General features: G+C 42.4%; 2 protein-coding genes across 2 annotated transcripts in view; one reads left to right on the top strand and one right to left on the bottom strand.

Moving 5' to 3' along the window:
* The window catches only part of LOC137331149 (beta-arrestin-1-like), a 31,843-nt gene extending 25,133 nt beyond the window's left edge, over positions 1-6,710 (top strand). The window contains exons 11-13 of the mRNA XM_067994754.1: positions 676-734; positions 1,142-1,148; positions 6,599-6,710. Of these exons, the coding sequence (XP_067850855.1) occupies positions 676-734; positions 1,142-1,148; positions 6,599-6,710 (178 nt within the window). The remainder of the gene's footprint in view (positions 1-675; positions 735-1,141; positions 1,149-6,598) is intronic.
* A 6,215-nt stretch (positions 6,711-12,925) lies between these two features.
* Positions 12,926-19,243, bottom strand: part of LOC137331623 (S-arrestin-like) — a 58,274-nt gene continuing 51,956 nt past the window's right edge. The window contains exon 15 of the mRNA XM_067995541.1: positions 12,926-16,147. Coding sequence (XP_067851642.1) covers positions 15,978-16,147 — 170 coding nt within the window. The 3' untranslated portion in view covers positions 12,926-15,977. The remainder of the gene's footprint in view (positions 16,148-19,243) is intronic.

Raw genomic sequence — 19,243 nt, 5'->3', positions numbered from 1 at the left:
CCGTCTGTTTTATTAAATAATTAGGGGGACTATTTTGGGACCTTAGTTGTGTCCAGTGATCGGGCATGAGCTCTGAGCCCTTTCTATGCCCAAAAACGTGCTTAAAACAATTTCTACCCCAGAATGTATTTAACTTGTATCTTATCCATCTCATATTTAAATATCTCTCACATCTGGGAGATGCTTTTACCTTTGCTTCCCTGCTTCATAGATAATTGCAAACATTTCTCACAGTTTGAGTAAATAAGTTTTCCCTGATGTATGTTTAAAATTTACTTTTCACTAATTAAAATTTATTTTCCTGGTTTATGTAGCAGTGGTATTGTAGGTTTGTCTTATTTATCTTATTGAATTTAATATTTTGTACTGCTTGTTGGGGTTCTCCTTAACCTTCTCACTGCTCTGCAGAGCTTGGGCACATTGCTTTCACATTTAGGATCAATCTTGTTGCTCTCCCCTATAAAATACACCTGGGCACAGTGCATTGAAGGACTGCTGCTGACCATTGTAGCTCAATCCTACAGGAGAAGAGGGTATGGCGGGGTGGGGGGGGATTTGAGGGGGGAGTTGGAAGGAATAAAAAGGGCTTCATATAGGCTTTGTGCAGTTGTGTATTTTTAAGATTGTTCTGGAACTTTGTGTTAGTAATTTGTTTGTTTTGTTGTTCCTTTGCAGTGATGTTGCTGTGGAAATACCCTTCTTGCTCATGCATCCCAAACCAGAACTCCCAGTTGGTGAGTATCAAATAGATTATATAATTAAATAAGAAACATCGACATAAGGGGTGGAGTGGAGAAAGGTTTCTCAATTTAAATTCTGTATAATAGCACTGAAAGGGAATTTGGTCCATTGGAATTCTACATAATGCGAGTGAATGGAAAAGGGTTTGGTCCATGGAATTATATATAGTGGGAGTGAATAAGAAGGGAGGATTTAAATGTAACTACAGAGGTTGCAATGCAGAAGGATTTCGGCATTTGTCTGAAATGTCAATGCCCTGGAAGTGTTTTAATATGTGTCTGAGCCAGTGTACTCACTGATCCAGCATGTAGCTATGTTGCTGTTTTATAATTGAATTTTGACACTGATTCAGATACACATTCATCTTTTCTTTCTTCTTTCTGAAATGCGTAACTCGCAGGAAACCTGTAAGTACCTGTTTTTATTTCTTTGCACATTTGCCTGATAGATGGTCCTGAAATCTAGAGCTTTTGGCTGAAATCGTTTTATTCCAACGACAGATTTCTGTGAATAAAAATGTACAACCTTCTCACAGAACAGTTAGATTGGATCAGCACTCTAACCTCCCCTCATTACATTCCACTGGATCATCATACAAACTCCACCTCCTCTCATTACATCGCACAACAACAGCATGCATATTTATAGCGCCTTTAACAGAGTAAAACATCCCAAGGCACTTCACAGGAGCGTTATCAAACAAAATTTGACACCAAGCCACATAAGGAGGTATTAGGACAGGTGACCAAAAGCTTGGTCAAAGAGGTAGGTTTTAAGGAGCATCTTAAAGGAGGAGAGAGAGGTAGAGAGGTGGAGAGGATTAGGGAAGGAATTCCAAAGCTTAGGGCCTAGACAGCTGAAGGCACGGCCGCCAATGGTGGAATGATTAAAATCACAAATGCGCAAGAAGCAAGAATTGGAGACGCACGGGGATCTCAGAGGATTGTAGGGCTGGAGGAGGTTACAGAATAGGGAGGGCCGAGGCCATAGGGGGATTTGAAAACAATGTTGAGAATTTTAAAATAGTGGCGTTTCCGGACCGGGTGCTAATATAGGTCAGCGAGCACAGGAATGATGGGTGAACGGGATTTGGTGCGAGTTAGGATATGGGCAGCAGAGTTTTGGATGAGCTCAAGTTTATGGAGGGTGGAAGATGGGAGGCCGGCCAGAAGAGCATTGGAATAGTCAAGTACAGTTGTTTAAAAAGGGAGAAAGAGATAGACCGAGTAATTATAGGCCAGTCAGTCTAACCTCGATGGTGGGCAAATTATTGGAATCAATTCTGAGGGACAGCATAAATCATCATTTAGAAAGGCACAGGTTAATCAAAGACAGTCCGCATGGACTTGTTACGGGAAGGTCGTGTCTGACTAACTTGATTGAATTTTTTGAGCAGTTAACAAGGAGGGTCAATGAGGATAACGCGTTTGACGTAGTCTACATGGATTTTAGCAAGGATGGCAGACTGGTCAAAAAAGTAAAAGTCCATGGGATCCAAGGGAAAGTGGCTAGTTGGATCCAAAATTGGCTCAGTGGCAGGAAGCAAAGGGTAATGGTTGACGGGTATTTTTGTGACTGGAAGGCTATTTCCAGTGGGGTCCTGCAAGGCTCAGTACTAGGTCCCTTGCTTTTTGTGGTATATATTAATGATTTGGACTTGAATGTAGGGGGCTTGATCAAGAAGTTTGCAGATGATACAAAAATTGGCCGTGTGATTGATAGTGAGGAGGAAAGCTGTAGACTGCAGGAAGATATCAATGGACTGGTCAGGTGGGCAGAAATGTGGCAAATGGAATTCAATCCAGAAAAATGTGAGGTAATGCATTTGGGGAGGGCAAACAAGGCAAGGGAGTATACAATAAACGGGAGGGTACTGAGAGGTGTAGAGGAACAAAGGGACCTTGGAGTGCATGTCCACAGATCCCTGAAGGTAGCAGGACAGGTAGATAAGGTGGTTAAAAAGGCATATGGGATACTTTCCTTTGTTAGCCGAATATAAGAGCAGGAAGGTTATGCTAGAACTGTATAAAACATTGGTTAGGCCACAGCTTGAGTACTGCGTACAGTTCTGGTCACCACATTACAGGAAGGATGTGATTGCACTAGAGAGGGTACAGAGGAGATTCACAAGGATGTTGCCAGGGCTGGAGAATTTTAGCTATGAGAAAAGATTGGATAGGCTGGGGTTGTTTTCTTTGAAACAAAGGAAGCTGAAGGGAGATTTAATTGAGGTCTATAAAATTAAGACGGGACTAGATAGAGCGGATAGGGAGACCTATTTCCTTTAGCAGAGGGATGATTGACCAGGGGGCATAGATTTAAAGTAATTGGTAGAAGGATTAGAGGGGAGCTGAGGAGAAATTTTTTCACCCAAAGGGTGGTGGGGGTCTGAAAGGGTGGTAGAGGCAGAAACCCTCAACTCATTTAAAAAGTACTTGGATGTGCACTTGAAGTGCCGTAACCGACAGGACTACGGACCAAGTGCTGGAAAGTATAAGGAATAAATTAAATGAACTACAGGTTCAAATTCAAATTGGAGGGTATGACATGATAGCTATTACTGAGACATGGCTGCAGGATGGTCAGGATTGGGAACTAAATATACCGGGTTATAAGGTCTACAGGAGAGATAGGGAAAATGGAAGAGGGGGAGGAGTAGCCTTAATGATTAGAGATGAAATCACTTCAATGATGAAGGGGGATATAATGAGAGGTAAGCAGCCAACAGAGACCTTATGGGTTGAATTGAGAAATAGGAAAGAATCTAAAACTATAGTGGGAGTTGTATATAGGAGCCCTGGCAGCAGCTCTGAAGTGGTAGATTGTATAAATGCAGAGATTAGACAAGCGTGTAAGAAAGGCATAGTGGTCTTAATGGGGGACTTTAACCTTCACATAGATTGGGAAAATCAGACTAGCAACTGTCAGAAAGGTAGTGAATTTCTTGAGTGTGTCTGGGATAGTTTTCTACAGCAGTATGTCCTAGAGGCAACAAGGGGGCAAGCCATACTAGATTTAGTAATGAGTAATGAACCAGATTTAGTTAACGGCTTAACTGTGCGTGAACATCTATCCAATAGTGATCATAACATGATCGAGTTCAATGTAGTGTTTGAAAGGGAAAAAAGTGAATCAGCTGCTAAGATTCTAGACTTGGGCAAGGCCGACTTCAATGGGATGAGACAGAGACTGTCCACAGTAAACTGGGCAAATCTGTTAATGGGTAAAACGACTGATGATCAGTGGAAAATGTTTAAAGAAACATTTAACGTGATACAGAATCGGTTTATACCCCTGAGGGGCAAGAACTCTACTTGCCAAAAGAAACAGCCATGGACAACTAAAGAGGTGAGGGACAGTATAAGACATAAGGAAAGGGCATACAAAAAGGCAAAAAATGCCACAGATCCTGGCGAATGGGAAAGATACAAAGAGCAACAAAGGGTCACAAAACAGATAGTAAGGGCTACAAAAAGAGAGTATGAAAAGAAACTCGCAAGGGATATCAAAACCAATACAAAGAACTTTTATAGTTATATTAGGAAAAAGAAGGTGGTCAGGAGCAGTGTTGGCCCCTTAAAAACTGAAAGTGGGGATATTGTCATTGACAATGGGGAAATGGCGGACATGTTGAACAATTACTTTGCGTCAGTATTTACAGTCGAAAAAGAGGATAGCATGCCGGAAATCCCAAGAAAACTTATATTGAATCGGGGACAGGGACTCGATAAAATTAACATAAGTAAAGCAACAGTAATGAAGAAAATAATAGCACTAAAGAGTGTCAAATCCCCAGGACCAGATGGTTTCCATCCCAGGGTTTTAAAGGAAGTAGGTGAGCACATTGCGGATGCCCTAACTATAATCTTTCAAAGTTCTCTAGATTCAGGAACTGCCCCTCTAGATTGGAAAATTGCACATGTCACTCCGCTTTTTAAGAAAGGAGAGAGAGGGAAACCGGGGAATTATAGACCAGTTAGCCTAACATCTGTTGTGGGGAAAATGCTGGAGTCCATAATTAAGGATAGGGTGACTGAACACCTTGAGAATTTTCAGTTAATCAGAGAGAGCCAGCCTGGATTTGTGAAAGGTAGGTTGTGCCTGACAAACCTGATTGAATTTTTTAAAGAGATGACTAAAGTAGTGAACAGGGGAATGTCAATGGATGTTATTTATATAGACTTCCAGAAGGCATTTGATAAGGTCCCACATAAGAGACTGTTAGCTAAGATAGAAGCCCATGGAATCGAGGGAAAAGTACGGACTTGGTTAGGAAGTTGGCTGAGCGAAAGGCGACAGAGAGTAGGGATAATGGGAAGGTACTCACATTGGCAGGATGTGACTAGTGGAGTCCCGCAGGGATCTGTCTTGGGGCCTCAATTATTCACAATATTTATTAACGACTTAGACGAAGGCATAGAAAGTCTCATATCTAAGTTTGCCGATGACACCAAGATTGGTGGCATTGTAAGCAGTGTAGATGAAAACATAAAATTACAAAGCGATATTGATAGATTTGGTGAATGGGCAAAACTGTGGCAAATGGAATTCAATGTAGACAAATATGAGGTCATCCACTTTGGATCAAAAAAGGATAGAACAGGGCACTTTCTAAATGGTAAAAAGTTTAAAACAGTGGATGCCCAAAGGGACTTAGGGGTTCAGGTACATAGATCATTGAAGTGTCGTGAACAGGTGCAGAAAATAATCAAGAAGGCAAATGGAATGTTGGCCTTTATATCTAGAGGACTGGAGTACAAGGGGGCAGAAGTTATGCTGCAGCTATACAAAACCCTGGTTAGACCACACCTGGAGTACTGTGAGCAGTTCTGGGCACCGTACCTTCGGAAGGACATATTGGCCTTGGAGGGAGTGCAGCGTAGGTTTACTAGAATGATACCCGGACTTCAGGGGTTAAGTTACGAGGAGAGATTACACAAATTGGGGTTGTATTCTCTGGAGTTTCGAAGGTTAAGGGGTGATCTGATCGAAGTTTATAAGATATTAAGGGGAACAGATAGGGTGGATAGAGAAAAACTATTTCCGCTGGTTGGGGATTTTAGGAGTAGGGGGCACAGTCTAAAAATTAGAGCCAGACCTTTCAGGAGTGAGATTAGAAAACTTTTCTACACACAAAGGGTTGTTGAAGTTTGGAACTCTCTTCCGCAAACGGCAATCGATACTAGCTCAATTGCTAAATTTAAATCTGAGATAGATAGCTTTTTGGCAACCAAAGGTATTAAGGGATATGGGCCAAAGGCAGGTATATGGAGTTAGATCACAGATCAGCCATGATCTTATCAAATGGCGGAGCAGGCACGAGGGGCTGAATGGCCTACTCCTGTTCCTATGTTCCTATGTTCCTGAGTGGGATTAAGCTGGATAGCACTTTTTCGGCCAGCATGGACACGAAGGGCCAAATGACCTCCTTCTGTGCCATAACTTTCAATGATTCTATTCTATGATTCATACAAAATCCATCTCCCCTCGTTACATGGGATCGTCATGCTAACGCCCCCTACCCTGATTACATCAGATGGGGTCATCTGATAAACTCCATCTCCCCTCATTACATCACGGGGTATCATCATACAGACTCCACATCCCTTAATACATGGGATCATCATATAAATTCCACCTTCCTCATCACAGGGTATCATCATACAAACTCCACCTCCGCTCTCCACCTCCCCTGATTACATCCCACTCCCTGTGTGTGATACACACCATCTTGTAGGCTTCCTCTTGCCCACTAACCACAGTTATCCAGCTGATTATTACATGTCCAGTGGCTGTCCATTACTGACTGTACATGTCTATTTTTGACGTTTTTTTCTCCCACTCTGTTTGTTCTCAGTGTTGATGATGATGAACTTCAGTTTGAGGATTTTGATCGGAATGGCCCGATGTCGGTAACAGATGATCTCCTTGTCGGGGCGGAATCAATCCCCAGCCACGCAGATGCCTGACATTTACCTCGACCTCTCGCTGGAATCCAGCCGCTTGTGTGTAGATGAAGGAAATGTAGCAAAAAATATTTCAGTGTTTAATGAGTGTAATTGCTTCTGTTCCTGAGTTTTGAAGAACGCTATTTCAGCATTCCCAGGTCTGGTACAGCATGGGTTAGATTTAAGTTTCTAACTGTTTGGAGACAGCTCTGCCCACCTTTGTATCCAGGCCATGCACAGAGCTCTGTCCTAAACAAGATGGAGTTCCAGCCAGGGAATGGCCAAACTATGCAAACAGGATTCTACCTGCTGGAGCCCCACCTGCAGCTGTTGCTCTCAGACTGGTTTCTGCAGTGGAAATGCACACTAAGAAACAGATAGAGGCTATAATGGGGAGATGATAGGATTGGTGTTCTGGAAGGGTGGAATATTTTCTTAATGGTGAGAAACTTGGAACTGTGGAGGAGCAAAGAGATTTAGGTGTCCATGTGCACAAATAAAAACATAAGAAATAGGACCAGGAGTAGGCCCCTCGAGCCTGCTCCACCATTCAGTAAGATCACCGCTGATCTTCTACCTCAACTCCACTTTCCTGCTTCATTCCCATATTCCTCGATTTCCTTTGTGTCCAAAAAAATCATTAAAAGCTAGTGCACAGGTACAAAAAGTAATCAAAAAAGCTAATGGAATGTTGGCCTTTATCTCAAGGGAGCTGGAATACAAAGGGGAGAAAGTTATGCTTCAATTGTACAGAAAGCCTTGGTTGGACCCCACCTGGAGTACTGCATTCAGTTTTGGGTACTGACCCTCAGGAAGGATATATTGGCCTTGGAGGGGATTCAGCGCAGTTTCACCAGATTGATAACAGGACTTAAAGGGTTAAATTATGAGGACGGGCTGCATAAACTTGGTTTGTATTCCCTTGATTTTAGAAGGTTCAGGGGTGATCTAATCAAGGTCTTTAAAATATTAAATGGATTCGATAGGCTAGAGAGAAACTATTTCCTGTGGTGGAGGAATCCAGAACAAGGGGACTTAACCTTAAAACTAGAGTTGGGCTATTTAGGAGTGAAGTCAGGAAGCACTTTTTCACACAAAGGGTAGTTGAGATCTCGACCTCCCTCCCCCTAAAAGGCTGTGGATGATGGGAATATTGAAATTTTCAAGACTAAGATCATTAGATTTTTTCTAGGTGAGGGACACAGAGCAAAGACAGGAAAGTGGAGTTCAGGTACTGATCAGCCATGATCTAACTGAATGACGGTACAGGCGTGAGGGGCTCCTGTTTCTATGAAATCAAATGGACAGAAGGTCCTCCTTCATTCCAACCTACCCTGTGTTATTGTAACTCATTCCAATAATAATGGGCCAGAAATCACGGAGAGCGGCGTGGCAAAGCTCACCGCAACTCCTGCCAATTAAATTAACGAAAATACTTACTGTGGGCACTGTGGCGTCAAATTGCTTGTGATTTCGAACTTTTAAAAAATTGTGCGCTATCGACCCAGCCTCTGAGCAGCATGAGTTGCCGCGCAGCTGGAACAGTCTGTGAGGAGAAGACACGCCCACAGATTCAGGCTGCATTGCTCAAGCAGGCAAGCAGACTTCATTCATTTAAAGTCAGTATTCTGGATGTCGTTGTAAATAAAAATTTTAATTTTTTAATAAAAAGCCAAAGAAATAATTGAATTAAATTAAAGAGACAGAAGAAAAATAAAAAGTGATTTAATTTTAAAAAAAAATTTTAATGACCAAAAACTATTAAAATATGGAGTAATATTAGACGCCACATTTTCAAAATTTAATTTTTAGTTGTTTGGCAGTCATTAAGACTAACAGCACTTTTAAAATTTAGTTTTAAGTTAGTATTTTTAAGCATACCTGTTTGGTGGTGTAATTAGTTACTTTCCAGCTGGGCAGATGAGTAAGTTTGCGATTTTTCACTGGTTGCTCTGATTGCAGCGTGCAATGTCCCATTAATTCAAAGCTGTCAAATCTCCAGCAAACCAATAGGAGCAAGTTCACAATTTCCACGTTTTAGTGTGCACATCTAAACGCGGGAACTTGCTCCTTCAATTCGCAGTTAAAATTCCCCCCTGACTTCCCTTCCCTTCCTGCTCCTGACTTTCCTTATTTACAGCTTGTGTCCCTGGGGATTTGACTCCTTCACCATTGGGAACAATTTGCCTGAATCTAGTCGTGCAATATTCATCGTTTATTGCGAAAATGCAGGATTCCAATTTTAAAAGAAATCCCACTGAAAACCTGACGGGGGCAGGGAACGTTATAAAATGGCTATGTGCATGCATATACATAGGGGCACCTTGTACAAAAGCAAGATGTTGAATCTCTTACGCCACTGTTCCATATTATGTGGTTTTCTGGGGACTCCATTTTCTGGGAGAACCTTCACCACATGGACTGCAGCGGTTCAAGAAGGCGGCTCACCACTACCTTCTCAAGGGCAATTAGGGATGGGCAATAAATGCTGGCCTCGCCAGAGACGCCCACATCCCATGAACGAATAAAAAAAAGGATATTGGAGCCACGGGAAGGGTACAGCGAAGATCCATCCCACAGTGCAGCACTCCCTCAGTACTGCACTAGAGTGCCAGCCTAGATTATGTGCTCAAGTCTCTGGAGTGAAACTGGAACCCACAGGCTACTGATTTAGAGATGTGAGTGCTACCACTGAGCCATGGCTGACTCTATACTTCCAGACGTCACAGAAGCAGCAAATTCCGAACTTCATAGAGCGGGTGTCACTCAGAACCAGAAGCACAGTTTGAGAAGCCATTATGGGCAGAGATTGAGATAGGCAGGTATGTGGCTGAAAAACAAATGTAATCCTGATGAACGTTGTGGGTATGTGTATGGTCTCTGACCCGGAGCCCTGGACTGTATGTATTAAAGTAACTACATAGGGACTACTGCATTGAAAATAAAGTTAAACAAAATAAAATTTAAAAAAGAAACATCATCTGGGTGAAAGGGGAACTGCTTGTCTTTTTCCTAATGCATGCTTTTTTTTTATTCCTTTAAGGGATGTGGGCGTTGCTGGCGAGGCCGGCATTTATTGCCCATCCCTAATTGCCCTTGAGAAGGTGGTGGTGAGCTGCCTTCTTGAACCGCAGCAGTCCTTGTGGTGAAGGTTCTCCCACAGTGCTGTTAGAAAGGGAGTTCCAGGATTTTGACCCAGCGACGATGAAGGAACGGCGATATATTTCCAAGCCAGGATGGTGTGTGACTTGGAGGGGAATGTGCAGGTGGTGTTGTTCCCATGTACCTGCTGCCCTGTCCTTCTAGGTGGTAGAGGTCGCGGGTTTGGGAGGTGCTGTCGAAGAAGCCTTGGCGAGTTGCTGCAGTGCATCCTGTGGATGGTACACACTGCAGCCACAGTGGTGGAGTGAATGTTTAGGGTGGTGGATGGGGTGCCAATCAAGCGGGCTGCTTTGTCCTGGATGGTGTCGAGCTTCTTGAGTGTTGTTGGAGCTGCACTCATCCAGGCAAGTGGAGAGTATTCCATCACACTCCTGACTTGTGCCTTGTAGATGGTGGAAAGGCTTTGGGGAGTCAGGCAGTGAGTCACTCGCCGCAGAATACCCAGCCTCTGACCTGCTCTTGCAGCCACAGTATTTATGTGGCTGGTCCAGTTAAGTTTCACAGTATTTCTTACTGTATCTTAAAAAAATATTTTGAGATTATTTGATGTATTTTCTTCTAATTTAGTTTTGGGATATCAAACTGTCATAAATCTTTTCCAGGCAACTAATAAACTCCAATCTCTGCCAGTGCAGAGTCTGTAGTAGGATATCTGAAAAAAACCCTCTGGTGTCTCTACAGCTTGTACAGTACAGTACCCTGATATGTTTCTACAGCTAGTATAGCTACTACAGTACCCCTGGTGTGTTTCTACATCGGGTAAAGAACTATACCCCTGGTGTGTCTTGACAGTTGGTACAGTACAGTATCCCTGGTGTGTCTCTACAGCTGGTACAGTACAGTACTCCTGGTGTGTCTCTACATCTGGTAAAGAACTGTACCTCTGGTGTCTCGCTACAGCTGGTACAGTACAGTACTCCTGGTGTGTCTCCACAGCTGGTACAGTACAGTACTCCTGGTGTCTCTACAGCTGGTACAATACAGTACTACAGGTGTGTCTGTACAGCTGGTATACTCCTGGTATGACTGTACAGCTGGTACAGTACTCCTGGTGTGTCTGTACAGCTGGTATACTCCTGGTGTGACTGTACAGCTGGTACATTACAGTATTCCTGGTGTCTCTACAGCTGGTACAGAATGGTACTCCAGGTGTGTCTGTACAGCTGGTATACTCCAGGTGTGACTGTACAGCTGGTACAATACAGTACTCCTGGTATCTCTACAGCTGGTACAGAATAGTACCTCTGGTGTCTCTACCAATGGTACATTACAGTACTCCTGTTGTCTCTACAGTGGGTACAGTACAGTATACCCAGTGTGTCACTAGAAATGGTGCATTATAGTCTTGTTAGTTTCTAATATTGAACTGTAAAGTGTTTTGAATCATGAATATTTCATTGTTGGATGATTGCAAATGTTCCAAATACACTGCATCTCTGGAAAGAACAGACAAGTGTTTTGAATGAATTTTTATTTCAAACTAATTTCTGCAAATATGTAATAAAACCACAACCACATTAGCCAACTGCATCCTCACTCTAACCAGAATGACTGACATGTCTTAAGTTCACCATAGCATCCTGAAATGTCTCAGGATTGATTGGAGAAATATTAATCAGACCTCCGGAAGAGGGAGTCACACATCTGATACAATTATTGATAGTTTATATATAGAATCATAGAAAGGTTACAGCACGGAAGGAGGCCATTCGGCCCATCGAGTCTGCGCCAGCTCTATGCACGAGCAATCCAGCTAGTCCCACACCCCGCCCTATCCCCATAGCCCTGCACATTTTTTCGTTTCAAGTACTTATCCAGTTCCGTTTTGAAAGCCATGAATGAATCTGCCTCCACCACTCCCTCGGGCAGTGCATTCGACAGCCCAACCACTCGCTGTGTAAAAAAGTTTTTCCTCATGTCATCTTTGGTTCTTTTGCCAATCACCTTAAATCTATGCCCTCTGGTTCTTGACCCTTCCGCCAATGGGATCAGTTTCTCTCTCTCTACTCTGTCTAGACCCTTCATGATTTTGAATACCTCTATCAAATCTCATAGAGTCATAGTCATAGAGTTATACAGCACGGATAGAGGCCCTTCGGCCCATCGTGTCCGCGCCGGCCATCAAGCCCAGTCTAATCTAATCCCATATTCCAGCATTTGGTCCGTAGCCTTGTATGCTATGGCATTTCAAGTGCTCATCCAAATGCTTCTTGAATGTTGTGAGGGTTGCTGCCTCCACAACCCTCTCAGGCAGTGAGTTCCAGACTCCAACCACCCTCTGGGTGAAAAAGTTCTTTCTCAAATCCCCTCTAAACCTCCCGCCTTTTACCTTGAATCTATGCCCCCTTGTTATAAAACCCTCAACGAAGGGAAAAAGCTCCTTAGTATCCATCCTATCTGTGCCCCTCATAATTTTGTACACCTCAATCATGTCCCCCCTCAGCCTCCTCTGCTCCAAGGAAAACAAACCCAATCTTCCCAGTCTCTCTTCATAGCTGAAACGCTCCAGCCCTGGTAACATCCTGGTGAATCTCCTCTGCACCCTCTCCAAAGCGATCACATCCTTCCTGTAGTGTGGCGACCAGAACTGCACACAGTACTCCAGCTGTGGCCTAACCAGTGTTTTATACAGCTCCATCATAACCTCCTTGCTCTTATATTCTATGCCTCGGCTAATAAAGGCAAGTATCCCATATGCCTTCTTTACCACCTTATCTACCTGTTCCGCTGCCTTCAGGGATCTGTGAACTTGCACACCAAGATCCCTCTGACCCTCTGTCTTGCCTAGGGTCCTCCCATTCATTGTGTATTCCCTTGCCTTGTTAGTCCCTCCAAAGTGCATCACCTCGCACTTTTCCGGGTTAAATTCCATTTGCCACTGTTCCGCCCATCTGACCAACCCATCTATATCGTCCTGCAGACTGAGGCTATCCTCCTCGCTATTTACCACCCTACCAATTTTTGTATCATCAGCGAACTTACTGATCATACCTTTTACATTCATATCCAAGTCATTAATGTAGACCACAAACAGCAAGGGCCCCAGCACAGATCCCTGTGGTACCCCACTGGCCACAGGCTTCCAGTCACAAAAACAACCTTCGACCATCACCCTCTGCCTTCTGCCACTAAGCCAGTTTTGTATCCAAAGTGCCAAGGCACCCTGGACTCCATGGGCTCGTACCTTCTTGACCAGTCTCCTATGCGGGACTTTATCGAAGGCCTTACTGAAATCCATGTATACCACATCCACTGCGTTACCCTCATCCACACGCCTAGTCACCCCCTCAAAAAATTCAATCAAATTAGTCAGACATGATCTTCCCTTGACAAAGCCATGTTGACTATCCCTGATTAATCCTTGCTTCTCCAAGTGGAGACTAATTTTGTCCTTCAGAATTTTTTCCAATAATTTTCCTACCACTGATGTTAGGCTCACTGGCCTGTAGTTCCCCGGTTTTTCCCTACTCCCCTTCTTGAATAATGGTACTACATTAGCGGTTCTCCAGTCCTCTGGCACATCCCCTGTGGCCAGAGAGGTTCTGAATATATGTGTTAGAGCCCCCGCAATCTCCTCCTTTGCCTCACACAGTAGCCTGGGATACATTTCGTCCGGGCCTGAGGATTTATCCATTTTTAGGCCTGCTAAAACCGCCAATACCTCCTCCCGCTCGATGTTAATATGTTCGAGTATATCACAGTCCCCCTGTCGTATTTCTATGTCTACGTCGTCCTTCTCCACAGTGAAAACAGATGCAAAAAATTCATTTAGAACCCCTCCTACATCTTCCGGCTCCACACACAGATTGCCATTTTTGTCCCTAATGGGCCCTATTTTTTCCCAAGTTATCCTCTTACCCTTAATATACTTATAAAACATCTTAGGATTTTCCTTTATTTTGCTCGCCAGTGTTTTTTCATGGCCCCTCCTTGATCTCCTAATTTCCTTTTTAAGTATCCCCCTGCACTTTTTGTACTCCTCTAGGGCTTCCTCCGTCTTTAGCCTTTTGTATCTGCCAAAAGCCCTCCTTTTTTTCCTAATCCATTCTCGTATATCCCCTGACATCCAAGGTTCCCTGGAGTTCTTGGAACCACCCTTGTCCTTGCAACCTTCTCTGTTCCAAGGACAACAATCCCAGCTTCTCCAGTCTATCCACGTAATTTAAGTCCGTCATTCTAGTAAATCTCCTCTGGACCCTCTCTCAGGCCTTCACATCCTTCCTAAAGTTCGGTGTCCAGAACTAGACACAATACTCCAGTTGTGGCCTACCCAGTGTTTTATAAAGGTTCATCATAACTGCCTTGCTTTTGTACTCTATTTATAAAGCCCAGGACCCCGTATGCTTTTTTAACCGCTTTCTCAACCTGCCCTGCCACCTTCAACAATTTATGCACATATACCCACAGATTTCTCTGTTCCTCCACCCCTTTTAGAATTGTGCCCTCTAGTTTATATTGCCTCTCCTCATTTTTCCTACCGAAATGCATCACCTCGCATTTTTCCGCATTAAACTTCATCTGCCACGTGTCCGCCCATGCCACCAACATGTCTATATCCTCTTGAAATCTATCACTATCCTCCTCACTGTTCACTACCCTTCCAAGTTTTGTGTCATCTGCAAATTTTGAAATTGTGCCCTGTACTCCCAAGTCCAAGTCATTAATATATATCAAGAAAAGCAGTGGTCCCAGCACCGACCCCTGGGGAACACCACTGTACACCTCCCTCCAGTCTGAAAAACAACCGTTCACCACTACTCTCTATTTCCTGTCATTTAGCCAATTCTGTATCCATGTTGCTACTGCCCCCTTTATTCCATGGGCCGCAATCTTAATAGCAAGCCTACCATGTTACACTTTATCAAACGCTTTTTGAAAATCCATATACACCACATCGGCTGCATTGCCCTCATCTACCCTCTCTGTTACCTTATCAAAAAACTCTATCAAGTTGGTTGAACACAATTTGCCTTTAACAAATCTGTGCTGACTTTCCCTAATCAATCCACATTCATCCATGTGACTGTTAATTCTGTCCCGGATTATTGTTTCCAAAAGTTTCCCCACCACTGAGGTTAGACTGATTGGCCTGTAGTTGCTGGGTTTATCTTTATACCCTTTTTTGAACAAGGGTATAACATTTGCAATTCTCCAGTCCTCTGGCACCACCCTCCGTATCTAAGGATGTCTGGAAGGTTATGGCCAGTACCTTTGCAATTTCCCCCCTTACTTCTCTAGGATGCATCCCATCCAGACCAGGTGACTTATCTATTTTAAGTACAGCTAGTCTTTCTAGTACCTCTTCTTTCTCAATTTTTAGCCCATCCAGTATCTTAACTATATCTTAACTATATCTTCCTTTACTGAAACTCTGGAAGCATCTTCTTCCTTGGTAAAGACCGATGGAATAATGGATATCTGGGAGCAAGTTACAGACTGGAATCTAATCAATGGGTTCATATGGTTATTATATAGAATAATGGATATCTGGGAGTGAGTTACAGGCTGGAATCTAATCGAGGAGTTTGGAAATTTTTATGGCGAATAACAGGTATTGGAATCCAATCAAATGACATTATAAACCATGAGAATGATGCTCAGACAATTCCCTGAACCTCTAGATAAGTTTAGTCTCTTACATGCATTTATCTTATGTTTAGAATACATATACCATTGTGTTTGTGGGAGTGGTTTTACTCCCTTTTGGATCATTTACTTTCCCAGTGGTGGGTTTCATGGCTGACAATAACCTGTGTGCTCTTTGCCATTCAAACTTGGCATCATTTCCTCTGAAGGAGTCACGACTGTCATATAATCTATGCAAATTTATCAAGTGATAATTCACAATTGATTACCATAAAATAATAGTAAGTCTGTATCATCCTCAATCCAAGTTAATAAACACTTTTAAAAGATTGAATTAATCTTTGTGTACATTGCCTTCCCATAAACGAGTCCTTTTCATTCAATGTGTACACACCTCTGAAACTGAAACCAACCCACAGCCAGCAGAACTTCATAAAATACTTTCTTTCTATGATCTACCTGCCCTACATTCTGAACAGGATAAAGAAACTTTTCTGACTCCTTCCTAGGTCATGTGAAGAAGTCGGAAGCACTATCCCACTAAGCAGTTAAACAGTTCTTGGCCATATTTAATTGAGCAACAAACAAACAAGTGGACTCTACATGGCTGGCCAAAGTGTGGCAGCTGTCATTCATCATCTTCCATTTCCGCTGTCGTTGGAGAAAGTTCTGCAGCATCCTCAATAGCGAAGTCATCTTCTTCCTGATCTCTGAAAATAAAGTCAGCAGAGTCTCCAATTAGAAAAGCCATGTTCACAACTTCCTCCCACATAACTACTAAACGAGACATACATCACACTCCAATTAAACAACGAATTCCAACCCATGGAGAATAAATCACTCCCACTGAAGTCTAAATCCAAACCAATGAAAAGTACACCCAACTAAAAGACAAACGTTACGCTGAGAATTTCCTCAGGGAGTCTCTCGATTGGCCGCTGTAACTTTGACCGAAGCCCTGGATAGATGTGTAAACGGTTTCCACCGAATTTACGGCAGCCAATCAGGATAACCTGTAAGGAAATTCCCAGCGGAAATTCCTAACAAAGACTTAACGCCAAACAATGACGAGCTACTCACAGCCAACAAAGAGTTAATCCCAATTAATAGTGAAATTGAGCCCCTTTCAATGAAGAGTAAAACCTGCAAATTATACTATGCAATACTAACATATGAATTCTTAATATATTGGTATGAAATTCCTATGTATACTATTTTAATAGAGATGTAAACCTATTTAAAATAACCAACTAAAGTAAATCCAAATGATAAGATAAATCCCAACAAATAAAGACCACTTCCCATTATTGATAATTAAACCTCATTCAATGAAAACCCACTGAAGACTATTTCAATTAAAGCTAAACCCCTCTCACTGGAGATTAAATCCCATCCAATAGAATGTAAATCCCTGAAAAATGAAGTCTAGACCCAAACAGTGAAAACTAAATCTCATTCAATGAAAAACAAATTTTAACCAATAAAGAATAATAATTACTGGCCATCGAAGATTAAATCCCACTGAATAAAAGGCAAATAACACTGGTTGAAGACTAAAGGCCATTCACCGAAGATTAATTTCCATTGATTGATGACTAAATCCCACTAATTGATGATTAAATCTGACTGACTGAAGACTAAATCCTACTTAACGAATAACTAATACCGTCAAGCAAATTAGCTTCCCCACCCAGAGTTGTGTTGTCAGAAATTGCAATCTCACCAGTTTATCTTATTACATTCTAGAACAGCAGCTTTCCAGCACATTGTAAAAGAAAGGATTACACGATACAAGAGGAAGCTCTGCTTTTTTTTACAATATGCTGGGACAGCATCAATCCTAGAATGTAGTAAGGTGCACTGGAACGATTAGTTACACTTACTGACAACACAATGTAAGCAACAGTTGGGTGAAGAAGTTCATTTGCCTGACACTACCTATACAGGAGTGGGTAAAGTCCATTCCCAGAAGCCTGCCCGATGTGCTCAGGGTTGCTAACCCGTCAGGATTGTCCTGGAGTCTCCAAGAATTGAAGATTAATCTCCAGGATACTCTTGGGAGCAAACTGAGAGAAAAATCATTGCGGCATTAAAAAAGAATCACTTTCTATCAATACTTCTATTTATTAGTTATAAAAATGTTGAAGATGGGAAAGAAAAGGTTGTTTGACTGACAGTCATGAATCATCCAATTGGGTATTGAAGAGACTGTTCACTTTCCAATTGACGAGAATAGACGTGTTGGGCGACCAGTGTGGGGGGAGCATGGAGGCGGGGCAGGTGGAGGGAGGAGGTCATGTGATGAAACCTCCAGGAATACATAGAATTACATAGATTACAAAGAATGTACAACACAGAAGCAGGCCATTCGGCCCAAAAGGTCCATGTTTATGCTCCACACGAGCTTCCACCCTCCCTTCTTCATCTAACCCCATCAACAAATCCTTCTATTCCTTTCTCCCCCATGTGTTTATCTAGCTTCCCCTTAAATGCATCTAGGCTAGTCGCCTCAACTATTCCTTGTGGTATCAAGTTCCACATTCTGACCACTCTCCAGGTAAAGACGCTTCTCTTACATTCCCTATTAGATTTATTAGTGACTATCTTATATTTATGGCCCCTGGTTCTGGTCTCCCCCGCAAGTGGGAACATCTTCTCTACGTCTACCCTATCAAACCCTTTCATAATCTTAAAGACTTCAATCAGGTCACCCCTCCTCAGTCTTCTCTTTTTTAGAGAAAAGAGCCCCAACCTGTTCATCTTCCTTGATAGGTATAACCTCTCAGTTTTGGTATCATCCTGGTGGGGTGGCTATATTAATAAAGGAAGGAATCACTGTAATACAGAGAAATGATATTGGGACAAAGAATCAGGATAATGAAACAGTTTGGGTAGAGATAAGGAATAATAAGGGGAAAAAAACACCAGTGGGCGTAGTATATAGGCCTCCTAATAGTTGCAACTCTGCTGGAAGAAGTATTAATCAGGAAATAGTCCGGGCATGTAATAAGGGAACAGCTATAATTATGGGAGAATTTAACTATCATATTAACTGGACAAATCAAATAGGGCAGGGCAGCCTTGAGGAAGAGTTTATTGAGTGTATTAGGGATGGATTTCTTGAGCAGTATGAAACTGATCCTACAAGGGGGCAAGCAACCTTGGACCTGGTCCTGTGTAATGAGCCAGGATTAATTAATAATGTCCTAGTTAAGGATCCCCTTGGAATGAGTGACCATAACATGGTTACATTCCATATCCAATCAGAGGGTAAGAAGGTTGGTTCTCAAACAAGCGTGCTGAGCTTGAATAAAGGAAACTCTGATGGTATGAGAGCGGAATTGATTAAAGTGGACTGGGAAAATAGATTAAAGGGTAAGACGGTACATGAGCAGTGGTGTTCATTCAAGGAGTTATTTTACAACTTTCAAAAAATATATATTCCACTGAGGAAAAAAGGGTGTAAAAGAAATGACAGCCATCCGTGGCTAAGTAAAGAAATTAAGGAAAGTATCCAACTAAAAACAAGGACATATAAGGTAGCCAAACTTAGTGGGAGGATAGAAGATTGGGAAGTCTTCAAAAGACAGCAAAAAGTAACTAAAGGATTGATTAAGAAAGGGAAGATAGATTATGAAAATAAATTAGCAAAAAATATAAAAACAGATAGCAAGAGTTTCTATAGTTATATAAAAAGAAAAAGGGTGGCTAAGGCAAACGTAGGTCCCTTAGAGGATGAGACCGGGAAATTAATAGTGGGAAACATGGAGATGGCAAAAATGCTGAACAAATATTTTGTTTCAGTC

This window comes from Heptranchias perlo, chromosome 13, assembly GCF_035084215.1.
Source record: "Heptranchias perlo isolate sHepPer1 chromosome 13, sHepPer1.hap1, whole genome shotgun sequence".
NCBI lineage: Eukaryota > Metazoa > Chordata > Chondrichthyes > Hexanchiformes > Hexanchidae > Heptranchias > Heptranchias perlo.
This window is presented reverse-complemented; position numbering and strand designations above follow the sequence as displayed.